The sequence below is a fragment of the Leucoraja erinacea genome, unplaced genomic scaffold (assembly GCF_028641065.1).
Source record: "Leucoraja erinacea ecotype New England unplaced genomic scaffold, Leri_hhj_1 Leri_90S, whole genome shotgun sequence".
Classification (NCBI taxonomy): Eukaryota; Metazoa; Chordata; class Chondrichthyes; order Rajiformes; family Rajidae; genus Leucoraja; species Leucoraja erinaceus.
This window is the reverse complement of record NW_026576850.1, coordinates 267,625-291,279: the sequence shown is the minus strand read 5'-3', so window position 1 is coordinate 291,279 and position 23,655 is coordinate 267,625. Positions and strand designations below refer to the sequence as shown.

Genomic DNA, 23,655 nt, shown 5'->3' with positions numbered 1-23,655 from the left:
CTGGTCCTAGACTCTCCCACTAGTCCCACTAGGAACATCCTCTCCACATCCACTCTATCCAGGCCTTTCACTATGCGGTTAATTTTCAATGAGGCCCCCCCCTCCCCCCCCCACCCTCATCCTAAACTCCAGCGAGTACAGACCCAGCGCCGTCAAAGGCTCATTCCTGGGATCATTCTCGTACTCCTATGATACATTTAAACTAAAACCAAGAGGTGCTTTTGCTGTTAGCAGCTGCCATGTATACTGTAGCGTCCCCCTCAGCTTTGCCTGGACATTCAATACTGGGGCATTTAAAGTATTTCCGTAGCATTAGTACATTGTTGTACTCCGGGTCATTCATGAAAATGAGTGCATTTTTTTCAAATCTGTGGCCATTTGCAAGGACCTGTGAACTTGCGTGATGGCGGCTATTTTGTGTGGATTTTGTTAGGCTACGGATCAATGGGGAGGGAGATCATGTGGAATAAAATGTTGTGGAACTCTCGTCGGAGAATGGATTGCTGAATACTTTAAACCCCCCCCTCCCATTCCCACACTGACCTTTCTGTCCTGGGCCTCCTCCATTGTCAGAGTGAAGCCCAGCGCAAATTGGAGGAACAGCACCTCATACTTCGCTTGGTCAGCTTACATCCCAGCGGTATGAACATTGACTTCTCTAACTTCAAGTAACCCTTAGACAATAGACAATAGACAATAGGTGCAGGAGTAAGCCATTCGGCCCTTTGAGCCAGCACCGCCATTCAATGTGATCATGGCTGATCATCCTCAATCAGTACCCCGTTCCTGCCTTCTCCCCATATCCCCAGACTCCACTATCTTTAAGAGCCCTATCAAGCTCTCTCTTGAATGCATCCAGAGAACCTGCCTCCACCGCCCTCTGAGGCAGAGAATTCCACAGACTCACCACTCTCTGTGAGAAAAAGTGTTTTCTCATCTCCGTTCTAAATGGCTTACCCTTTATTCTTAAACTGTGGCCCCTGGTTCTGGACTCCCCCAACATCAGGAACATGTTTCCTGTTTCTAGCGTGCCCAAACCCTTAACAATCTTAAATGTTTCAATAAGATATCCTCTCATCGTTCTAAACTCCAGAGTGTACAAGCCCAGCCGCTCCATTCTCTTGTTTTCCCTCTCTCTCCATCCCCTCTCCCATCCTAGTTCTCCGACCAGTTTGACCATCCTCCTGATCAAATTTTATCTCTGTACTCCTCGTTGTCACCTTCCCCGAGCTAACAATGACCTATTCGATATTTTACTTAAACTTTGTTCCATTTGATCTCTCCTTTTTACACCTTAACCTTCCATATCTCTTGTTTCTTTCTCCCCTGACTCTCGGTCTGAAGAAGGGTCTCAACCCGAAATGTCACCCCATTCTAGGGTTGCCAACTGTCCCGTATTAGCCGGGACATCCCGTATATTGGTTTGTCCCGTACGTGACGGCCCTTGTCCCGTATTTTACTGCTACTACTCAGGTCGAGGGGACTGTTGGGTCGGAGCGCCACGTCCGGCCCCGCCTCTCCCGTCCCGATGTAGTGCAGCCCATGGAGTGCAGCAGCGCAAAGATTTTGTACATCCCAAAATCCTGGGGTGCCGCGGCGACTGCGCATCACCATGCACCATGCACCTCGTGACGCGTAAATTATGTGGCACAAATGAAGCCTAAGTGGGACAGGCCCATGCTCCAGTTGCAATGATACAAACCAAAGATTGCCCTTAACATTGCCTCATCCCTGGTACATTAGTGTTCAATAGTGGCAACATTTGTCATGACATATGGCAATGGTGCATGTAAATAGAACTAACTGTTTGTTAAACGTTTGCATTGAAACAGCTCATACTGTACTAAAATATTGCAAAGATAATTTTAACTTTTGAATAAATTTAATTTTGGATCAAAAGATGCCAAAATAAAAAGTGCGCTTTTTTTAGAAAGGGCGTGTGTAGTTTTTGGCCGTCTTTAGGACAACATCTAGGCATATCTTTCATTCATTTGTGTGTGTGTGTAGTTAGGAACTGCAGATTCTGGTTTAAACCAGCTTGACAACATCTTTCCTGAGATAGGAACAAAATGCTGGAGTAACTCAGCGGGACAGGCAGCATACCTGGAGAGAAGGTATGGGTGACGTTTCGGGTCGAGACCCTTCTTCAGACTGACCCACTGCCTGTCCCGCTGAGTTACTCCAGCATTTTGTGTCTATCTTTCATTCATTTGTCCTACATCAACGCTGGTGTCTCGCATTTCCCTTTTCCCCTGACTCTCAGTCAGAAGAAGGACCTCAACCCGAAACGTCACCCATCCTTGTTTCTCCAGAGATGCTGCCTGACCTGCTGAGTTACTCCAGCCACACTGTGTCTCTTCAGACAGTGAACATGGCAGGAATTACATGACCGATGACCGCTTCTTTTGCAGTGGGTGCGGGGTGCGAGTTACCGTTATAGAGTCACAAAGAACCAGGCCCTTCAGCCCAACTTATCCATGCCAATCAAGATGCTCAAACAAAGCTAGTCCCATTTGACCACATTTGTTCCGTATCCCTCTCAACCTTTAAGAATAAGGAGTAAGCCATTTAGAACGGAGACGAGGAAACACTTATTCTCACAGTTGTGAGTCTGTGGAATTCTCTGCCTCAGAGGGCGGTGGAGGCCGGTTCTCTGTATCTTTTAAGAGAGAGCTGGATAGGGCTTTTAAAAATAGCGGAGTCAGGGGATATGGGGAGAAGGCAGGAACGGGGTACTGATTGGGGATGATCAGCCATGATCACATTGAATGGCGGTGCTGGCTCGAAGGGAAGAATGGCCTACTCCTGCACCTATTGTCTATAATACCGATGGCTTGTAAACTATACAAGTGGAATGTCTTCTCCACAGGCAGACAGAGTCAGTCTGAGGAAGGGTCTCGAAACGAAGCGTCGCCCATTCCTTCGCTCCAGTGATGCAGCCCGACCCGCTGAGTCACTCCACCATTTTGTGTCTGTCTTGGGTGTAAACCAGCATCTGCAGTTCCTTCCTACACATGTCCTCCAGAGATGCCGCCTGACCCAATAAGTTAATCCAGCACTTGGTTGTTGTTGTTGTAAACGTTCAGCTAGCTGCAGTTCCTGGCCCCAACATGTGGGAGCTACGAGACACAGCTTGTAATGCCCATTACACTCTTGAGGTTGAGATTAGCAGACCGATGAATGGAGTGTGGGTTTAGTGTGGGAGGGTGAGCGGCCTGAGAAAAAGAGCATTGGAAAATGTGAGTTAAGTCAGCGAGCAGATAGCGAGAGAACAACTCTTTCCGCCTCCCTGGGGCCTTGGAGAGCACCACACACATTTGTCCACAGACCTGTTGGAACCCTTTAGTTTCAGATTTAGATTCTTAAGGGATCGGACAGGGCTGAATGCAGGAAAAATATTTCATGATGTTGGGGGAGTCCAGAACCAGGGGGTCACAGTTTAAGAATAAGGGGTAGGCCAGGACGGAGACGAGGAAAAACTTCTCCACCCAGAGAGTTGTGAATAAACAATAGACAATTGGTGCAGGAGTAGGCCATTTGGCCCTTCGAGCCAGCACCGTCATTCAATATGATCATGGCTGATTATACAACATAACGGTGCCCCGTTCCTGCTTTCTCCCCATATCCCTTGATTCTGTTAGCCCTAAGAGCTAAATCTAATGCCCCTGTCCCACTTAGGAAACCTGAACGGAAACCTCTGGAGAATTTGCACCCCACCCAAGGTTTCCGTGTGGTTCCCGGAGGTTGCGGGAGGTTGCAGGTAGTGGAAGCAGGTAGGGAGACTGACAAAAACCTCCGGGAATTGCACGGAAACCTTGGGTGGGGCACAAAGTCTCCAGATGTTTCCGTTCAGGTTTCCTAAATGGGACAGGGGCATAACTCTCTTGATAACCTCCAGTGAAATGGCCTCCACTGGCAGAGATTCACAACTTTCTGGGTGAAGAAGTTTTTCCTCATCCCAGTCCTACCACTTATTCTTAAACTGTGACCCCTGGTTCTGGACTCCCCCAACATGGAGAACACTTTTCCTGCATCTAGCCTGTCCAATCCTTGACGAATGTTATGTGCTTCTATAAGATCCCCTCTCATTCTTCTAAATTCCAGCGAATACAAGAAGTAAAAAGCAAATTGTGGTTTTGTGTTTGATTGAAAAAGAATAACTTGTACCGGTCCACCCTGATCTTCCAGTAACTGGTGCCCCCCCCCCCCTCTTAATCCTCCCCCCGAAAATGTGGCCCCTAGGCCGGGTGAGGCGGCCAATCTCGACTCCATCGGGACTTCCGCGGCCAATCGTCGAGTTGAATCTGCTCCCTGCGGCCGGGGCTCCGGAACTGCGACCCGGCTAGCCGGCAAATCTGTTCCCATTGCCGACTTCCGAGGCCGGGCTTTGAGAGCCGGTATCTCGGCCCCCCCCGCCGCCGGTCTAGGCGGAACGTCCCTGTACCGTTGGACTCCGCTCAGAGGCCGTGACCTCTGTTGGTAAGGCAGAGCGGATAATCCAGCAAGGCCCTGGAACCAAGGGTGGGAACCAAGGCAAATCGCTGGGTGGACCAGTACTTGAAGGGGTGTGAATTGGTCATTGGTAATCGACAGTGTTCTCCCTCCTTCCGCAGCGGCAGTCTGTGTCGGCCACTAAGATGCCTTGGCGTGAGGAGTTTTATCTCGAGCAGTCGATCGACAATGGAGAGCCCGTGGAGTCCGGCAACTGGCCAGTCGACGATGATGACTACGACACCTCTGGATCAGGCTCTGGTAAGCTGGACTATAGCAGCCTAGCATGGGCACAGGCCCTTCAGCCCACCAAGTCCATGCTGACCACCCATATCCCTTTAGACACTAATGCCCTTTAGATACAGTGCAGAAACAGGACCTTCGGCCCATTCGGCCCATCGAGGCCCTTCGGCCCACCAAGTCCATGGTGACCCATATCCCTTTAGACATTAGAGATACAGAGCAGAGGCCCTTCGGCCCACTGAGTCCATGATGACCATCCATCCTCTGTGGAGATTCACCATGTTTTCAGTTGCTGCTGCACCAAAATGATCGGGTTAACAGACTGGACGTGGAGAGGATGTTTCCACTAGTGGTAGAGTCCAGAACTAGAGGACATAGCCTCAGAACAAAAGGACGCACCTTGAGAAAAGAGATGAGGAGAAATTCCTTTCGTCAGAGGGTGGTGAATCTGTGGAATTCATTGCTGCAGAAGGCTGTGGAGGCCAAGTCAATTAATATTTTTAAGGCAGAGATAGATAGATTCTTGATTAGTACGGGTGTCAGGGGTTATGGGGAGAAGGCAGGAGAATGGGGTTAGGAGGGAGAGATAGATCAGCCATGATTGAATGGCATAGTAGACTTGATGGGCCGAATGGCCTTATTCTTCTGCTGGAACTTATTATAAAGATACAGACCTTTCTGTCCTCCTGATACTCTAGCATTGATAAGTGTGCTCTTTTATATCATGTGAATCATTTGAACCACTTCCCTCTGGAAGGCGACTCCGGACTGTCAAAGCTGCCACAGCCAGACATAAAAACAGCTTTTATCCACGAGCAGTAGCTCTACTCAATAACCAAAAATCTGTAGCCTCCTTTTGCTCTGGTATTTTATTTCATTCACATGTTTAATCGATAATGTTTTATTATTAATGTTTTATGTCTCATTCCTAACTGTCTCTGTATGTCATGTTGTCACTTGCAAGCGGAGCACCAAGTCAAATTCCTTGTATGTGAATACTTGGCCAATAAACTTATTCATTCATGTGGGGGGGGGGGGGGGGGGGGGGGTTGTAGGCAAGGCATTTATTTCCCATTAGTATTGCGTTACAGGAAACGTCTTCCACCTTCTGCTTTGCTGTCTTTCAGACTTAATATTGAGTCACTGTCTGGGTCTGAAGACATTATCCCTAAGGCGAACTTAGGCAAACTTTGAGATTGCTTTCTCTGAACAGTGTTGACTTGTTCGACATTCAACAATAGTCAGATTGTCTCCCGACACAATGATTGTTTGTCGAAGGCTGTCGGGAGCCCGGATAGAAGTATATCAAATTAACAGAGGCATAGATAGTGTAGACAGTCAGAGTCTTTTTCCCAGGGTGGAAATGCCCAAGACTAGGATCAGGTGACTGAATCGTCCTACCGCAACTAGAGTAATTGGCCGTCCACAGTGGCGCAGCGGTAGAGTTGCTGCCGTACAACGCTTGCAATGCCGGAGACCCGGGTTCGATCCCGACAAGGGGTGCTGTCTGTACGTAGTTTGCACGTTCTCCCAGTGACCTGCGTAGGTTTCCTCCCACACTCCAAAAACGTACAGGTTTCTAGGTTAATTGGCTTGGTGTATATGTAAATAATGTTAATGTGCGGGGATCACTGGTCGGCACGGACTCGATGGGCCGAAGGGTCTGTTTCCGCGCTGTATCTCTAAACTACGCTAAGCCCTGAACTACTATCTACCTCAGGGGTGGGGAACGTTTTCATGTTGGAATGCCGCATCAAGTTAGCTGTAATCTAATAAGGCCGCATCCAAGAAATCTCAATTTGATATACTTCAAAATGTACATTATTTTGTTAAAATAGCCCTCATGACTTACTAATGTTTTAATTGTGGCCGTCAGTCGGGAGGATTATTTTGTTGAATTTTCTTTTACTCTGTGATATTTTAAATACGTTCATTTTAAGATTAATATAAAAATAGTAAAAGACGAACAAAAACATATAATAAAAATAAAAGGATTTGTTCTACAAAATTTGGATTCATTCAAAAGGCCCCAGGTTCCCCACCCATGATCTACCTCATTTGGGGACCTTCGGATTATCTTTGATTGGACTTTGCACTAAAGGTTATTTCCTTATCATGTATACGGCTGGATTGGAATCCTGTACTGTCTTTCTGCTAACTGGTTAGCACGCAACAAAACCTAATCACTACCTCGGTGCACGTGACCAAAAATTGAACTAGACTAGAAAGGCATAGAGCCAGCGCCGCCATTTAATGTGATCATGGCTGAACATCCCCAATCAGTACCCCGTTCCTGCCTTTACCCCATATCCCCTGACTCCGCTATATTCAAAAGCCCTATCTAGCTCTCTCTTGAAAGTATCCAGAGAATCGGCCTCCACCGCCCTCTGAGGCAGAGAATTCCACAGACTCACCACTCTCTGTGTGAAAAAGTGTTTCCTCGTCTCCGTTCTAAATGGCTTATCCCTTATTCTTAAACTGTGGGCCCTGGTTCTGGACTCCCCCAACATCGGGAACATGTTTCCTGCCTCTAGCGTGTCCAAACCCTTAATAATCCTATATGTTTCAATAAGATCTCCTCTCATCCTTCTAAATTCCAGAGTATATATGCCCAGCCGCCCCATAGCTATGAGGTGAGGAGGGCAAAGTCGAAAGGAGATGTGTGGCGGCGTGTTGGCAGGGGTGGTGGTGGAGGCAGATATGATACAGGAGGCAGAGAAAGCAATCCAAGTCTGTCCAACCTCCCCCTGTAGTGAATGCCCTCTAATCAAGGCATCATTGTGGTAAACCTCCTCTGCACCCTCTCCGAAGCCTCCACATCCTTCCTGCATTGTGTGTGACCAGAACTGCACCCAATTTTCCAAATGCAGCCTAACCAAAGTCCTATAAAGCTGCATTGTGACGTACTCATGGATAAGTAATATTCAAGTCATAAGCCCACAGGTTGTATCTCTCTCTGTCTTTCTGTCTCTATGTCTGTCTGTCTCTGTCTGTCTCTCTCTCTCTCTCTCTCTCTCTCTCTCTCTCTCTCTCTCTCTCTCTCTCTCTCTCTCTCTCTCTCTCTCTCTCGCTCTCTCTCTCTCTCTCTCTCTCTCTGTCTCTCTATGTCTCTCTCTCTCTTTCTCTACTGTATGTAAATACAGAATGTCACAGTGTGTTTTGTGCCGATTAAGCACCTTTGACCAAGAAGAATGAATGAACAGGAATGAAGGTAATGGGAAATTCACATACAGGTGCGGTGTGGGAAATAAATGCCTTGCCTACAGCCCCACATGAATGAATAAGTTTATTGACGTATTCACATACAAGGAATTTGCCTTGGTGCTCCATCCGCAAGTGACAACATGACATACAGTGACAGTTAGGAATGACGCATAAAACATTCAACATTAATAATAAAACATTATTGATTAAACATGGGAATTAAATTACCAGAGCAAAAGGAGGCTACAGATTTTTGGTTATTCAGTAGAGTTACTACTCGTGGAAAAAAGCTGGTTTTTTTAATCTGTTTTGAGCTGTTTTTTTGGTCCATTGATCTAATTTGAACTTTGCCACTCTCACCTAAAAAGCATGAAAACAAAATCCTCTCCGTACAGAAGTAACAAATTGAATCATCGTAAAGTCCCTTTGGCCCAATTGTCCATGCTGACCGACAAGCCCCAGCTACAATAGTCCCAACTGCCCGCGTTTGGCCATATCCGTCCAAACCTGCCCTATTCATGTACCTGTCCAAATGTTGCGATCAATCCTCCCTGCCTCGACTACCTCCTCTGCAAGATAGACTATCTTCGGTTTAAACCAGCATCTGCTGTTCCTCCCTCCACATACCTCCTCTGGCAGCACGTTCCATGCACCCACCACCCTTTATGTAAAAAAAAGTTACCCCTCAGCTTCCTATTAAATCTCTTCCCCCGCTTCACCTTAGACCCGTGTCCTCTGGTTTTCGATTCCTCTATTCAGGGCAAAAGACTGTGCATTTACCCCATCTTTTTCACTCATGGTTTTTGTACACCTCTATAAGATCACCCCTCATCCTCCTGCGCTCCAAGCAATAAAGCCCCAGCCTGCTCAACCTCTCCCTACAGCTCAGGCCCTCGAGTCCTGGCAACATCCTCGTAAATCTTCTCTTTCCTTCCAGCCTTTCCAGCTTGACAACGTCTTTCCTATAACATGGTGGCCAACCCAACCAAAAAGAAAACAAGTTCTTATTTCCTCTAAACCTTTCTACTTGCACAACTGTTTAAATAAATGTTAAAATCCAACTTATTTTTAGGTTATTGCAGTTTCCAGGTGTTATTTAGTTTGAACCCTGCTGGGACTGTTGTGAGACTTACACTTGTTAAACCAGTGTGGAGATAAACGTTGCTGCCACTGCTTAATCTAACATCAGATAACACTTTATTTATGGTTTTCGTGTGTTCGTTACAAAACGCTGCAAATCTAACCACCTCCGTTGCTGCCACTGCTCAATCTAACATCAGATAACACTTTATTTCTCGTATGTTCATTACAAAGCGCTGCAAATCTAACCACCTCCGGCCTCCGAACGACCATCTGATGTTTCCACTAGTGGGAGAGAGAGTCTAGGACTAGAGGGCGTAGCCTTAGAATAGCCTTTTTGGGAAGGAGATGAGGAGAAATTTCTTTAGTCAGAGGGTGGTGAATCTGGAGAATTCAATGCCACAGACAGCTGTTGAGGCCAAGTCAGTGGAGATTTTTAAGGCAGAAATATGATATATTCTTGATTGATTAATACGGGTGTCAGAGGTTCTATCTTCTTCTTGCGTATGGCGTGCACGGCCTAAAGTCGCAGGACAACGTGTTCTATTTGATCATATTTGATTGTGCATTCGTCGAAACAGGGCGGACCACGTGAAGGTTGCAAGCTCCCACCCCTCGGAGGTTATGAGGAGAAGACAGGAGAATGGGATGAGGAGGTAGAGATAGATCAGCCATGATTGAATGGCGGAGTAGACTTGAGGCCGAATGGCCTAATCCTACTATCACTTATCATCTGATCAGTTTAATCTGCGATGTTAAAATATTGCATGTTTTAATTTGACACCTGTTACATTTGGCATGTCGGCCATTTTGTCTTTTGAACTTTTAAAAAAGAAAATGAAGTCTGTCTGTAAGATGCTACTTGTGAGTGATTGGTTGTTTGGCTGAAGGATACAGCATGGAAAATATTGAGGGACAGCATTGAGTTTAGAAGGTCGAGGGGGGGGGGGCCTCATAGAAACGTACCAAATAGTGAAAGACACGGATAGAGTGGATGTGGAGAGGATGTTTCTACTAGTGGGAGAGTCTAGGACCAGAGGTCACAGCCTCAGAATAAAAGGACGTTCCTTTAGGAAGGAGATGAGGAGGAATTTCTTTAGTCAGAGGGTGGTGAATCTGTGGAATTATTTGCCGCAGACGGCTGTGGAGGCCAAAGTCTATGGATATTTTTTAAGCAGAGAAGGACAGATTCTTGATTAGTGCAGGTGTCAGGGGTTATGGGGAGAAGGCAGGAGAATGGGGTTACGAGTGTAAGATAGTTCAGCCATGACTGAATGGCATAGTAGTCTTGATGGGTGAAATGGCCTAATTCTGCTCCTATGGCTTATGAACATGGAAACAGTCCCTTCGACCCACCATGCAGTTCCAAATTAATGAATGAAGGAACGGTGGGATATGAATCGGGTGCAGGCAAAGGAGATCAACTTGGCACTGTGTTTGCTACAGATTTTAGTTTAGTATAAAGATACAGCATAGAGCATACAGCCCCTTGGCCCATTGAGTCCACATCAATCACCTATTTGCACTAGATCTATGTTATCCCACTTGCTCATTAAATGTCCTCTGGTTCTTGGATGGACACAAAATGCTGGAGTAACTCAGCGGGACAGGCAACATCTCTGGAGAGAAGGAATGGGCGACGTTTTGGGTCAAGACCCATCTTCAGACTGATGTCAGAGGAGGGGGCGGGATAAATATAGAATGTAGTCGGAGACAGTAAGACTGGCGGGAGAACTAAGAAGGGGGAGGGATGGAGAGAGAAAGCAATGGGTTACTTGAAGTTAGAGAAATCAATGTTCATACCGCTAGGGTGCAAACTACCCAAGCTGCTCCTCCAATTTGCGCTGGGCCTCACTCTGGCCATGGAGGAGGCCCAGGACAGAAAGGTCAGATTGGGAATGGGAGGGGGAGTTGAAGTGCTGAGCCACCGGGAGATCAGGTGAACGTTAAGACGGACTGAGCGGAGGTGTTCAGCGAAAAGATCGCCGAGCCTGCCACCAATTTAGAGGCGTTGATACCTGGAACAGCAGATGAGGTTGGAGGAGGTGCAAGTGAACCTCTGCCTCACCTGGAAAGACTGTCGGGGTCCCTGGATGGAGTCGAGGGGTACTTGTTCTTGATTCCCGCACCCTGGGAAAAAGACTATACATTCACCCTATCTATTCCCCTCATGATTTTGTACACCTCTATAAGATCACTGTTCCAGCCTCCTGAGCTCCAAGGAATAAAGTCCCAGGCTGCCCAACTGCTTTCTCTGCAGTTCTGGCCCCCAGAGTCCTGGCAACATCCTCTAAATCTCTGCACTCTTTCCAGCTTGTCAACATCCTTCCTATAAACTGGTCGCAATACTTCATTGACGATTAAATGGTTTAATTTTATATTTTGTTAACTATTTAGTTTTTCTTTTATAGTTTTACAGATACAGCGCGGAAACAGGCCCTTCGGCCCACCGAGTCCGCACCGACCAGCGATCCCCGCACATTAACACCATCCCACACACACTTACACCAAGCCAATTAACCTACAAACCTGCACGTCTTTGGAATGAGGGAGGAAACCGAAGATCTCGGAGAAAACCCACACAGGTCACGGGGGGGAACGTACAAACTCCGTACAGTCAGTGGCCGCATTCGGGATGGAACCCCGGTCTCCGGCGCTGCAAGCGCTATACTGCAGCAACTCTACCGCTGCGCCACAGTGCCCGCCCGTTTTGAGGAAGATAAACAAACCAAACTAGCATTGTTGCTGCTTGTTTTCAAGCACTTTAGAGATACTTTTGTTTAGAGATACAGCACAAGCAGAATAGGTATGAGAGGGGAAAATAGGTCATAGAGTCATAGATCATACAGTGTGGAAAGAGGCCCTTCAGCCCTACTTGCCCACGCTAACCAACAAGCCCTATCTACACCTGCCTGTATTTGGCCCGCTATCCCTCTCAACCTGTCCTATCTGCGTATCTACCGAAATGTTTATTAAACGTTGCGATGGTACCTGCCTCAACTACCTCCTCTGGCAGCTGGTTCTGTTATTTTGCACAATCCCGCAGGCATTGCCACTTTCATTTCACTGTACATATTGTATGTGTATGTGACAAATAATGTTGACTTGAAATAGACACAGAACTGAACTGCGCCACTGTGGTGCCTCTAAAATGGAGTTTCCGATATGTTTTGACATGGATATTTCTGTATCCGCAGGGAATTTTGAAACGGAGATTGAAATGGTGACCTTTAACCTGGCACAAGTCAACCCAGAGGCCAAGCCCACTGTAGACGCCTCGCGAGCAGCGACTGTGCGAGTGGAGACCACCACGCAGAAGAAAACGGGCAGGAAACCCGTCCGAACGGAGGCAAGTAATCGCAGCTTAGATCGGTCAGTGCGGGTTGTCAGGGGTTACAGGGAGAAGGCAGGTGAATGGGGTGAGGAGGGACAGATAGATCTGCCATGATGGAATGGTGGAGTAGACTTGATGGGCCGAATGCACTATCCTGCACACACACACACACACACACACACACACACACACACACACACACACACACACACACAGACTCACACACACACACTCACACACACACCCACACACACACACACACACACACACACACACACACACTCACACTCACACTCACACACACACACACACTCAGACTCACACACACACACACACATTCACTCACACTCACACACACACACACACACACACATTCACACACACACACACACACACACACACACACACACACATATACACACACACACACACACACACACTCGCACACACACACACACACACACATTCACACACACTGGACAATCTGCAACTTTACCAAAGCCAATGAACCCTCAACCCTGCACATGTTTCTAGTGTGGGAGGAAACCAGAGCACCCAGAGAAAACCCACTCCGTACAGACAGCACCCGTAGTCAGGATCGAACCCGGGTCTCTGCACATGTTTCTAGTGTGGGAGGAAACCAGAGCACCCAGAGAAACCCCACTGCATACAGACAGCACCCGTAGTCAGGATTGAACCCAACAACGTTTTTGTTTCCATTCCGCTCCGTTACTCTTGGAATTGATTTCTCATTTCATTGCTCTTTTGAACTTAGACAACTGTCGACACCCTGGTTAAAGAGGAGACAAAGAAAGGAGATGATTTTGTGATTGAGAAACCAACTCATAACACGGACGGAGATGACGTCTCTGCAGAGAAACATTCGGAAAGTCTTTTCCAGAGAACAGAAGTGCTGGCAGGTAATTGCAAGCATCGTGTTCCCTTGCGTTAAGGTTTACGATCCTCCCGTGTACCGAGGTACCGTGAAAAGCTTTGCCTTGCACATTAAAACTCCAAACAGATCAGATATACCCTGCATAAATAAAATCAAAGACGGTCACAGAGTGCTGGATTAACTCAGCGGGTCAGGCAGCCTCTCTGGAGAGAAAAGGAATAGGTGCAGGAGTAGGCCATTCGGCCCTTCGAGCCAGCACTGCCATTCAATATGATCGTGGCTGATCATCCGCAATCAGTACCCCGTTCCTGCCTTCTCCCCATATCCCCTGACTCCGCAAACTTTAAGACCCCAATCTAGCTCACTCTTGAAGGTATCCAGAGAACCGGCCTCCACCGTCCTATTGTGCCCGTGCCGACCAGCGATCCCCGCACACTAACACTATCCTACACACACAAGGGACGATTTCTTACATTTACGCCAATTAACCTACAAACCTGCACGTCTTTGGAGTGCGGGAGGAAACCGGAGATCTCGGAGAAAACCCACGCAGGTCACGGGGAGAATGTACAAACTCCGTACAGACAGCGCCCGTAGTCGGGATCGAACCCGGGTCTCCGGCGCTGCAAGGCAGCAACTCTCCCGCTGAGCCGCCGTGACTGCCCAAGTTTTATAGAAACATTGAAGTGGTGCTTAGAGTCTTAGGGGGTTCTTTCTTCCTCTGTTTCCATCAAGGTGAACTGTAGTCATCTTGGAGTATTCAAATGTTTCTGCTTCACATCCATCAATAGCATCAATTATAAATTGTCCCTAATGTGTACTTTCTAAGAGGAAGGCCAAATCAGTGGAGTGAAGCCCAGTGGCAGATTAACCACCACAGTCCACAGGGTATCAGCACCCCAGGCCAAACTCAACCAAGTACTGTTCCACCAACGGACACGAGTCCAGAGCCCAACCGGCCACAGTCAGACCATAAGAGGTAGACACACACCCAGGTCTGATCAACCTGCGGTGGGCCTGCCTTGACTGAGGGTGTCTTGTGATAAAAGGCCGAAACACCCAGTGACGTTGAGGTACACAACTGAAGATGTGTCTGATTGGTAGCAAAATCACCTAGTGGTCACCCCCAAGAATATCAAATGTCAATTGTAGTGAAAAACCTTAGGGATTGTAACATTCAGTCCTACTAATCAATCTTAGGATAGTGCTGGTCGGCGCTGACTCGGTGGGCCGAAGGGCCTGTTTCCGCACTGTATCTCTATACTAAAAGTGTTTCCATTTAAGACGGGACAGGCAGCATCTCTGGATAGAGGAAATGGGTTCAGAATTAAGGGACAGAAGTTTAGGGGTAACATGAGGGGGAACTTCTTTACTCAGAGGGTGGTAGCGGTGTGGAATGAGCTTCCAGTGGAAGTGGTGGAGGCAGGTTCATTGGTATCATTTAAAAATAAATTGGATAAGCATATGGATGAGAAGAGAATGGAGGGCTATGGTATGAGTGCAGGCAGGTGGGACTAAGGGAAAAAAGTTGTTCGGCACGGACTTGTAGGGCCGAGATGGCCTGTTTCTGTGCTGTAATTGTTATATGGTTATATGGGTGACGAAGGGTCTCGACTCGAAACTTCACCCATTCATAAGCGATACGGGCAGAATTAGTCTACTCTGCCATTCAATCATGGCTGATCTCTCCCTCACTCCTAACCCCATTCTCCTGCCTTCTCCCCATAACCTCTGACGCCCGTACCAATCAAGAATCTATCTATCTCTGTCGTAAATATATCCACTGACTTGGCCTCTAGAAATGTCTCCTCATCCCCTTCCTAAAAGAACGTACTTTAATTCTGAGGCTATGACCTCTAGTCCTAGACTCTCCCACTAATGGAAACATCCTCTCCACATCCACTCTATCTAAGCCTTTCACTATTCTGTATGTTTCAATGAGGGTCCTCCCTCATCCTTCTAAACTCCAGCGAGTACAGGCCCAGCGCTGACACTCATCGTTGGTTCACCTGCTCATCCCTGGGATCATTCTTGTAAACCTCTCTGGACCCTGTCCAGAGCCCAGCACATCCTTCCTCCGATATGGGGCCCAAAAATTGCTCGCATTACTCCAAATGCGGCCTGACCAAATGCAGCCTGATAGAGTCTCAGCATTGCATCCCTGTTGTTGTATACAAGCCCTCGTGAAATAAATGCTAGCATTGAGTTTGCTTTCTATAGATGGCATTATTTATAGGCCTCCCCCGCTACCGGCGACGGCTGAAAAATGTTCAGCATTCTTGTAATCCTCCTCTGGACCAGGTCCAGAGCCAGCACGTCCTTCCGCAGATATCGGGGTGCCCAAAGGTGCGGCCTGAATGAGCCTCGACATTCCTTCTCTCCAGAGATGCTGCCTTTGTCCCGCCGAGTTATTCCGGCATTCCGTGTCCACCTTTGGTGTGAACCAGCATCTGCGGTTCGTTGGCGCGCGAGGTGCTCTCATGTAACTGTCCGTTTCTGCAGAGATGACTATGACTAGTCTCTGCCTCAGAGGGCGGTGGAGGCCGGTTCTCTGGATGCTTTCAAGAGAGAGCTAGATAGGGCTCTTAAAGATAGCGTAGTCAGGGGATGTGGGGAGAAGGCAGGAACGTGGTACTGATTGGGGATGATGAGCCATGATCACATTGAATGGCGGTGCTGGCTCGAAGGGCCGAATGGCCTCCTCCTGCACCTATTATCTATTGGAAAAACATCCGCTCGGTTCGCAATAACCAATCTGATCTCCCGGTGGCTTAGCACTTCTACTCCCCCTCCAATTGCGAATCCGACCTTTCTGTCCTGGGCCTCCTCCATGGCCAGAGTGAGTCCCACCGCAAATTGGAGGAGCAGCAACTCGTATTTCGCTTGGGTAGTTTACACGCCAGCGGTACGAACATTGACTTCCCCAATTTCAGGTAGTCCCTGCTTTCTCCCTCCTTCCCCTCCCCTTCCCAGCTCTCCCACAGCCCACTGTCTCCGCCTCTTCCTTTCTTCTTCCCGCCCCCCTCTACCCCCACATCCATCCGAAGAAGAGTCTCGACCCGAAACGTCACCTATTCCTTCGCTCCATAGACGCTGCCTCCTCATCCGCTGAGTTTCTCCAGCATTTTGGGTCTACCTCCGACTAATCCAAATGTCTTTCTCGCAGCTGTCATTGCTGGAGGGGTCATCGGTTTCCTGTTCGCCATTTTCCTCATCTTGCTTTTGATCTACCGCATGAGGAAGAAGGACGAAGGCAGCTACGATCTTGGAGAGCGTAAACCTTCCACCACTGCCTATCAGAAGGCGCCCACCAAGGAGTTTTACGCGTAAACCTTCAAGATATCTCCATTTGTGAGATCACTGAACCCTCCAGCATTTTGGGTCTACCTCCGACTAATCCAAATGTCTTTCTCGCAGCTGTCATTGCGGGAGGGGTCATCGGTTTCCTGTTCGCCATTTTCCTCATCTTGCTTTTGATCTACCGCATGAGGAAGAAGGACGAAGGCAGCTACGATCTTGGAGAGCGTAAACCTTCCACCACGGCTTATCAGAAGGCACCCACCAAGGAGTTTTACGCGTAAACCTTCAAGATATCTCCATTTGTGAGATCACTGAACTATAATAATTAAAGCTCTTTTGTTTTTGCATAGAGATAAATGAAGATCTTTTCTTAACGAACAGCCATCTTATCTGGCTTTCTTTGTAACAAAACCCTGTTGTATTTAAAACATTCTCCTGTATTCTTTAAAAAAAAATGCCATCTGATCTATTCTTAACGCTTGAAAGATGTTGACAGTAAATATTGGCTCACTGAATTTTTGAAGAGACAAGTTTAAAAGCTGCATCTGCAAACAGAAAGTACGAAAAATATTTCTGTTTTCTTAAATTTTCTATCAGAGTTCTATAATTCTAGTCACAATAATGCATATAAAATTGATCTTGCAAGTAAAATGTTCATTAATTTATCTTCTTTGTTTCAGATATGTTAAGATGCCTTCCTATAGTTTTCGTTGGTGCAATTTGTCTTTTCCAAACATAATACGGATATGTGCAAATGTAATTTCTGCTCTGGGATGCAAGTAAATCTGGATTCCAACTGTGCTTCATGATCAGTTCACACTGCACTGGATAATGCATCTAGCAAATGAATACGTGGGCAGACGAGAGTTACAAAATTTATTTTTTGGCAAAACCTGTAAAAATCGTGGCCCCGGACGCTGTATTTGCGGATCCACTGCGCGTGAGGTCTGATATAAAAATAATGCTTAATCATCGACACACCCAAAGACGATTGACTTCAGCTGAGGCCTAACCTTGTACAATGACAGACTTGTGTGTTAATTTTATCGATTATGTATTAATTTTGTTTTAAAATTTGGTAGGAAATGCCAACTTTGGACCAGAGGTTTTTTTCCTAAATCAACAAGGTACAGGTTTTACACACACCTATGAAGTACCTGCAAATCTCTTTGCCTTGTATCTTTAATTTATGGGCCTGTCCCACTTACGCCATTTTTTTTCCCCGCGATCTATGACCACCGCAGGTCTCCGAGAGATTTTCAAATTTGAGATTTGAAAATCCAGAGGCGACCAGAACAAGGTATGGCTCTTTGGGTGACTACACACAACCATGTAGGCTTCACCCCGCAACATGTCAATAGACAATAGGTGCAGGAGTAGGACATTCGGCCCTTCGAGCCAGCACCACCATTCAATGTGATCATCGCTGATCATCCCCAATCAGTACCCCGTTCCTGCCTTCTCCCCATATCCCCTGACTCCACTATCTTTAAGAGCCCTGTATAGCTCTCTCTTGAAAGCATCCAGAGAACCCACCTCCACCGCAGAGAATTCCACAGACTCACCACTCTCTGAGAAAAAGTGTTTCCTCGTCTCCGTTCTAAATGGCTTACTCCTTATTCTTAAACTGTGGCCCTGGTTCTGGACTCCCCCAACATCGGGAACATGTTTCCTGCCTCTAGCGTGTCCAAACCCTTAAAAATCACCTCTCATCCTTCTAAACTCCAGAGTGTACAAGCCCAGCTGCTCCATTCTCTCAGCATATGACAGTCCCGCCATCCTGGGAATTAACCTGATACACCTACGCTGCACTCCCTCAATAGCAAGAATGTCCTTCCTCAAATTATGGGACCAAAACTGCACACAATGCTCCAGGTGTGGTCTCACTAGGGCTCTGTACAACTGCAGGACCTCTTTGCTCCTATATTCGATTCCTCTTGTTATGAAGGCCAACAGGCCATTCGCTTTCTTCACTGTCTGCTGTACCTGCATGCTTACTTTGATAGACTGATGTACAAGGACCCCCAAATCACGTTGTACTTCCCCTTTTCCCAACTTGACTCCCATACAGGCTTCACCCCTCGCCTGTGTGTGGTTGTGAGTAGTCGCCCAAAGAGTCGTAGCGTCTTTCTGGTCGCTGCTGAATTTGTAGCACGTTGAAAATCTTCGGCAACCTATGACAGGTGCCAGCAAGTCGCCGAAAAAGTCGCATAAGTGGGACAGGCCCTTAAGTATAAGGGAATGTATGGTGATATGTACGACCAGGTAATTTAAAAGTGCTACGGTTTTTACCATTTTAACACGAGTTTTAATCTGATTGGGGAGGGGGGGGGGGACATAAACTACTGAATAAATTGTGTAGCCCACCAATAATTATCATTTGCCTTTTTCACGTGTCTTTGACAAAACTCTGGTTACCGAAGGTTGTTACCGATATATAACGTGAATTTCGCCTTTGTAGTCATGTCAGGGACCAAATAAAAATATTAACGAGATATATATTTATTGCATTCTTCGATCAAAAAAGAATTTCAATTGTGTTCCAAACTTGGACCAGTTGGATGGCAGAGGAATAGGCCCTTCGGCCCACAATGTCCATGCCGAACATGGATAAACGAATGACGAATGACCCAGCGGGTCAGGCAGCATCCGCGGAGAAAAGGAATAGGCGACGTTTCCGTTTTAGAGATACAGCACGGAAACACCGAGTCCGCACCAAGTAGCGATTCACGCACGCTAACACTATCCTACACACACACCAGGGACAATTTACAATTGTACCAAGCCAATCATTAACTACAAACCTGCATGTGGGAGGAGACTGAAGATCTCGGAGAAAACCCACGGGGGGAACGTACAAACTACATACAGTCGGGATCCAACCCAGGTCTCTGGCGCTGTGAGGCAGCAACTTTACCGCTGGGCCACCGTGCCGCCCACGTTTCGGTCTTGTTTCCATGCTGTATGAATCGACAAGGGTAAGAGACCCTTGTACAATTTAATACCACCACATAATCTCTCCTCCTGCTCCTTGTACTGTGCCAAGGTTGGGGGCGTGAGGTGAATGATTTTCTTGTTATCACTTTTAATGGATAAATGATCAACGGTCAACATGTTGCATGGTCCAAAGATCCTATAGCGGAGCAAGATAGATCACTCCTGCTAAATGCAATGGGCTGATGTGTAGTACGCAACGGAGCGGAACATGGTCCTTTTTTTCACCCATTTCCGTAACCCGACCCGACCCGACCCGACCCGCAGTGTAATCAACGTTGCAGGGGAACAGTTTGTGATAATGAAATATAATTCTGAAAATGAGGAGAAGATTTTTACCAAATAACTTTTATTTTTCGAGGATGTTTCCGTAACCCGCTTCCGTCTCCGCACAAGTATCTAGTGAAAAGGAGAGATCAAAGGGGCTGAGGTTCAAGGAAAATGTCGAACTGTTAGTTGGGCAAAGGTGACAACGAAGCATACAGAGATAAAATTTAATTAGGAGGACAGCCAGACTGGTCGGAGATCTGGAATGGAGGAGGGATGGAAAGCAAGAGTTCCTCTCAGTCTGAAGAAGGGTCTCGGCCCGAAGTGTCACCCGTTCCTTCTCTCCAGAGATGCTGCCTGACCCGTTGAGTTACTCCAGCATTTTGTGTCTATCTTTGGTTTAAACCAGCATCTGCAGTTCCTTCCTGCACTTAAAGAGTCATAGAGTGTTACAGCGTGGAAACAAGCCCTTCGGCCCAACTTGCTCACACCGGCCAACATGTCCCATCTACACCAGTCCCACCTGCCTGCGTTTGGCCCATATCGCTCTAAATCTGTCCTATCCATGCACCTGACTAATTGTTTCTTAAACATTGGGATAGTCCCAGCCTCAACTGCCTCCTCCAGCCGCTCGTTCCATACGCCCACCACCCTTTGTGTGAAAAAGTTACTCCTCAGATTCCTATTAAATTCTCCCCCCCCCCCCCCCCCCCCCTTCCCTCTCATTTTAAACCTATGTCCTCTGGGCCTCGATTCACCTACTCTGGGTAAGAGACTGTGCATCTACCCGATCTATTCCTCTCATAGTTTCATACACCTCTATAGGATCACCTCTCGTCCTCCTGCGCTCCAGGGAATAGGAAATCTATCAAAAGAATATTTGTGGATCCCATAATAGTTATTGATAAGCCTTTACTTTCAAGATACAGTGCGGATTCAGGCCCTTTTGCCCACCGAGGCCCTTTGCCCACCGAGCCTGTGCCCTGTACACTAGCACTATCTTACACACTAGGGACAATTTGCTATTTACAGAAGCCAATTTACCTACAAATCTGGGGTAGACATAAAATGCTGCAGTAGCTCAGCGGGCGAAGCAGCATCTCTGGAGAGAAGGAATGGGCGACGTTTCGGGTCGAGACCCTTCTTCAGACAGCATCTTGACCTGAAACGTCACCCATTCCTTCTCTCCAGAGATGCTGCCTCACCCGCTAAATTACTACAGCATTTTGTGTCTACCTTCGATTTATAACCCAGCATCTGCAGTTCTTTCTTACGCAACCTACAAACCTGTACGGCTTTTGCGTGTGGCAGGAAACCGGAACACCCGGAGAAAACACACGCAGTCACAGGGAGAAAGTACAAACTCCATACACACAGCACCCACAGTCGGAGTCGAACCTGGCTCTCTGGCGCTGTTAGGCAGCAACTCTGCCACTGTGCCATCGTGCCGCCCCAGTCAACTAATCTGATCCAACTAATGTCCAACTTCCAAACTGATCTAAAGAAATCTGGGACAGGCACAAAATAATGCTGGAGTAATCCAGCGGGACAGGCAGCATCTCTGGAGAGAAGAAATGGGTGACGTTTCGGGTCGAGACCCTTTTTCTGAAAGAAATTGGGATATTTCTGCCAAGCAGAATACTTGGATAGGGAGTCAAGTGTTTTATTGTCGTGTGTCCCAGTTAGAACAACTAAATTCTCAAGGGCCTGTCCCACTTGGTGATTTTTTTCAGCGACTGCTGGCATCATTGACTGATGTATCAGGTCACCGAAAAATACGCGGCGTGATGAGGTATTGACGCTCGCTGTTTTTTCAAATGTCACTACATTTTTTTTGTCGCCGCTGGATTTTGAAATGTTCAAAATCTTTTGGCGACTCTGATATGATGCTGGCAGTCGCCGAAAAAATTGCCAAGTGGGACACAGGCCCTTTACTTGCAGCAGCAGCAACATAATATGTAAACATAGTACACTGTAAACATGCTGACTATCGCTAATCAGCCCTTGCCCATCCAAATGCCTGTATATCCTAACCCTCAGAATACTCTCCAGTAACTTACAGATGTTTAAGCAAGAACTGCAGATGCTGGAAAATCGAAGGTAGACAAAAAAAGCTGGAGAAACTTAGCGGGTGAAGCAGCATCTATGGAGTGAAGAAATAGGATCAGTCTGAAGAAAGGTCTCCACTCAAACCATCATCTATTCCTTTGCTGCATAGATGCCGCCTCACCCGCTGAGTTACTCCAGCTTTTTTGTAGAAACATAGAAAATAGGTGCAGGAGGCGGCCATTCGGCCCTTCGAGCCAGCACCGCCATTCATTGTGATCATGCCTGATCATCCCCAATTAATAACCCATGCCCGCCTTCTCCCCATATCCCTTGATTCCACCAGCACCTAGAGCTCTATCTAACTCTCTTAAATCCATCCAGTGATTTGGTCTCCACTGCCCTCTGTGGCAGGGAATTCCACAAATTCACAACTTCTCACCTCAGTCTTAAATTGCCTCCCCTTTATCCTAAGACCGTGGCCCCTGGTTCTGGACTCGCCCCACATTGGGAACATATTTCCTGCATCTAGCCTGTCCAATCTTTTTATAATCTTATATGTTTCTATAGATTCCCCTCATCTTTCTAAACTCCAGCCTAGTCTTTTGAATCTTTCCTCATATGACAGTCCCGCCATCCCAGGGATCAATCTCGTGAACCTACGCTGTACTGCCTCAATGTCGTTACCTGCAGCCATACATACAATAATAAACAACAGAACAGACAGTAAACACAAATTAACATCCACCACAGTGAGTTCACCAAGCACCTCCTCACTGTGATGGAGGTAAAAATCTTAGGGCTGCTGTCTCTTCCCTCCTCTTCTCCCTCTGCGCTGAGGCGATCCCCCACCGGCCGATGGTAAGTCAGTCCTGCAGCTCACCGAGCTCCGCGAACGGGCCGGTTCAAACTCCGCGACCCGGGGGTGGTCGAAGCTGCCGCCCTGCAGTCCAGCGGACGCAGCTGTTGACGATGTCGTCCACTGGCCCGTGGCCAAACCCTGGACACAGGCCGCCGCCGCCAGAACGCCGTCTCAGCCACCGGAGCACCGTTCCATCCCCGAGCCGGGTCGCCCTCACGTGAGCGCCGTTCCACCCTCAAGCCAGGCCGCCCTCACGGGAGCGTCTCAGCCCTGCGCCAGGCCACCCTCATGGGAGCGCCGTTACCCTCGAGCCAGGCCAACCGCTTGTACTGTAAAAAACGAGAGGGAAAAAAAGTTCAGGGTGTATGTATACAGGTACAAGGTGCCCTGATAGTGGCATCACAAGTAGAAGTGGGTGAAGAAGGGTTTGGTATGTTAGCCTACCGAGAGAACAGAATGCATCCGATGGTGTTACAAGGAACCGCAGATACTGGAATCTTGGAACAAAACATAATGTGCTGGAGTAACTCAGCTGGGGTCAGGCAGCATCGATGGAGGACCATGGGATCGGTGACATTTCGGGTCAGGACTCTTGGAACTGATGGCGGTGGAAAGCTGGAAGAGGGGTGGGTGCGGGACGGAGTCTGGTGAGTGATGGGTGGGTACAGGTGATGGTGAGTTTTGATCGGTCGGTGAGTGGACGAAGGCTTGAGATGTAGAAGAAGATAAAAGGATGTCAGATAAGGTGAGAAGTGGAGTGGAATGTAAAGCCGGAGGGTAATGGAGTGGTGGGAACTCGAACGAGAAATGGCCGTGCGGCCTTTTTTGTTTCATCTTATATGAGGTATAGCAAAAAGGTTTTTGTTGCCTGCTCTCCACTCAGTAGAAAGACTATATGTAGAAACATAGAAAATAATGTAGGAGTAGGCCATTCGGCCC

General features: G+C 47.5%; 1 protein-coding gene across 3 annotated transcripts in view; it reads left to right on the top strand.

The window, feature by feature from the left end:
- The window catches only part of sdc2 (syndecan 2), an 85,356-nt gene extending 66,314 nt beyond the window's left edge, over positions 1 to 19,042 (top strand). For 2 of the 3 annotated variants that reach the window (XM_055631783.1, XM_055631782.1), the window contains 4 exons: positions 4,614 to 4,752; positions 12,216 to 12,367; positions 13,128 to 13,272; positions 16,414 to 16,607. In XM_055631783.1, coding sequence (XP_055487758.1) covers positions 4,614 to 4,752; positions 12,216 to 12,367; positions 13,128 to 13,272; positions 16,414 to 16,577 — 600 coding nt within the window. In that variant the 3' untranslated portion in view covers positions 16,578 to 16,607. Of the gene's footprint in view, positions 1 to 4,613; positions 4,753 to 12,215; positions 12,368 to 13,127; positions 13,273 to 16,413; positions 16,608 to 16,664 lie in introns of those variants that run through there. The other variant, XM_055631784.1, reaches the window with a different exon arrangement.
- The last annotated feature ends 4,613 nt before the right edge of the window (positions 19,043 to 23,655 follow it).